Source organism: Acanthamoeba castellanii (assembly GCF_000313135.1).
Source record: "Acanthamoeba castellanii str. Neff unplaced genomic scaffold scf7180000084732, whole genome shotgun sequence".
NCBI lineage: Eukaryota > Discosea > Longamoebia > Acanthamoebidae > Acanthamoeba > Acanthamoeba castellanii.
Window position 1 is genome coordinate 28031 of NW_004457681.1, and position 1241 is coordinate 29271.

The 1241-nt window shown below is 60.5% G+C and overlaps 1 protein-coding gene across 1 annotated transcript in view; it reads right to left on the reverse strand.

Annotated features, from left to right (window-relative positions):
- Positions 1-276: 276 nt before the first annotated feature.
- The window catches only part of ACA1_165390 (F-box domain containing protein), a gene marked incomplete at both ends in the record, with an annotated part of 2035 nt that continues 1070 nt past the window's right edge, over positions 277-1241 (reverse strand). Inside the window, 4 exons of the mRNA XM_004353984.1 lie at positions 277-546; positions 684-797; positions 961-1070; positions 1138-1153. Of these exons, the coding sequence (XP_004354036.1) occupies positions 277-546; positions 684-797; positions 961-1070; positions 1138-1153 (510 nt within the window). The remainder of the gene's footprint in view (positions 547-683; positions 798-960; positions 1071-1137; positions 1154-1241) is intronic.

Genomic DNA, 1241 nt, shown 5'->3' on the forward strand with positions numbered 1-1241 from the left:
CGACATACAAGTCGCTCCCTTCGCGACGCCATCCCCGCTGGAGGCTTCGCTTTAGCGCGGTGCAGATGAGATCGCGTGGCGGCGTCACCGGTGGATGGTCGACGTCCAGCGGCTGCTGGTCGTCCACGTGCGCGCTCACTTGACAACACCGACACCCGCACACCTCAACAGGCCACAGGTGCATCCACCAGCCACCACCAGCCATCACCACATGGGCAGCGAGTGGCGCCTCTATGGGCCTCTATTCAATAAACACATTTTATTTTCACATCCACCCTATAAATCACTTGGGTGAGTGGGGGGGAGAGGGGGCAGGTGGGTGCGGAGCCGGCGAGCGAGAGAAGAGTAGACGCCCTCGATCTCCTCGCGGTAGATGTCGTCCAGCTCGTTCTTGCGTGCTTCCCCGGCCTCGAACCCGGCCAGCCAGTCCTGGTACTTCTTGTGCAGTCGTCGCTTGACGGACAGCCGGAACCGCGTGACGGCCTGGTCGTCGCACCGGTCCAGGTGCACGTAGCGCAGGACCTCGTGCAGGTGTTCGATCTGACTCTGTAGTGTTGTGTGTCGCGTCGTGTCACGTCGTGTCGTTGGTCGTGTCGTGTCGTATCGTGTCGTGTGTTGATGATAGGTTAGCCCTATTGACCGGAGGTGGTGCGGGGTTTGAGGGGGGGCAAGCGGGTGGGCACCTTGGCCAGCTTGAATCGGCTCTGCACCGCTCGCAGCTGCTCGGGGTCGATCTTGTCGCCCGGCACGCCCTTGAGGAAGCCACTCTCGAGACACAGACGAAGATCAGTGATGTCCTGCAGGCCCATCACCACCATCACCATCATCATCATGCCAAATGAACATCGCATATCAGCTTTGGCGAGCGGCGCGGGCCTGGCGGTGCAACGACGAGGTGGCAAAGCGAAAAAGAACAAAGAGGAGCGAGGAGGAGGAGGAAGAAGATCATGGCCTGCCTACCCGTAGGAGCTTGAACTCGGGAGAGGGGTCTTCCACGGTGATGTCTCGGACGCTTTCGTACAGACCCGTTCGCCCCCATGCTTCTCTGTAGATCGCCCGCAAGAGTTGCTCTGCCCAACCACATAGGTCAGTCGCCACCGCGGTGGTGGGGGGAGAGAAGGGAATTGCGCAAAGTACCTCCGTGGCCTCGTTTCTGGAATGGCGGCAGGATGAGGAATTGACTGCTCAGAGATGGGGGAGGGGAGAGAGAGAGAGATCAATCACGGCGGTGGTGGTGGAGG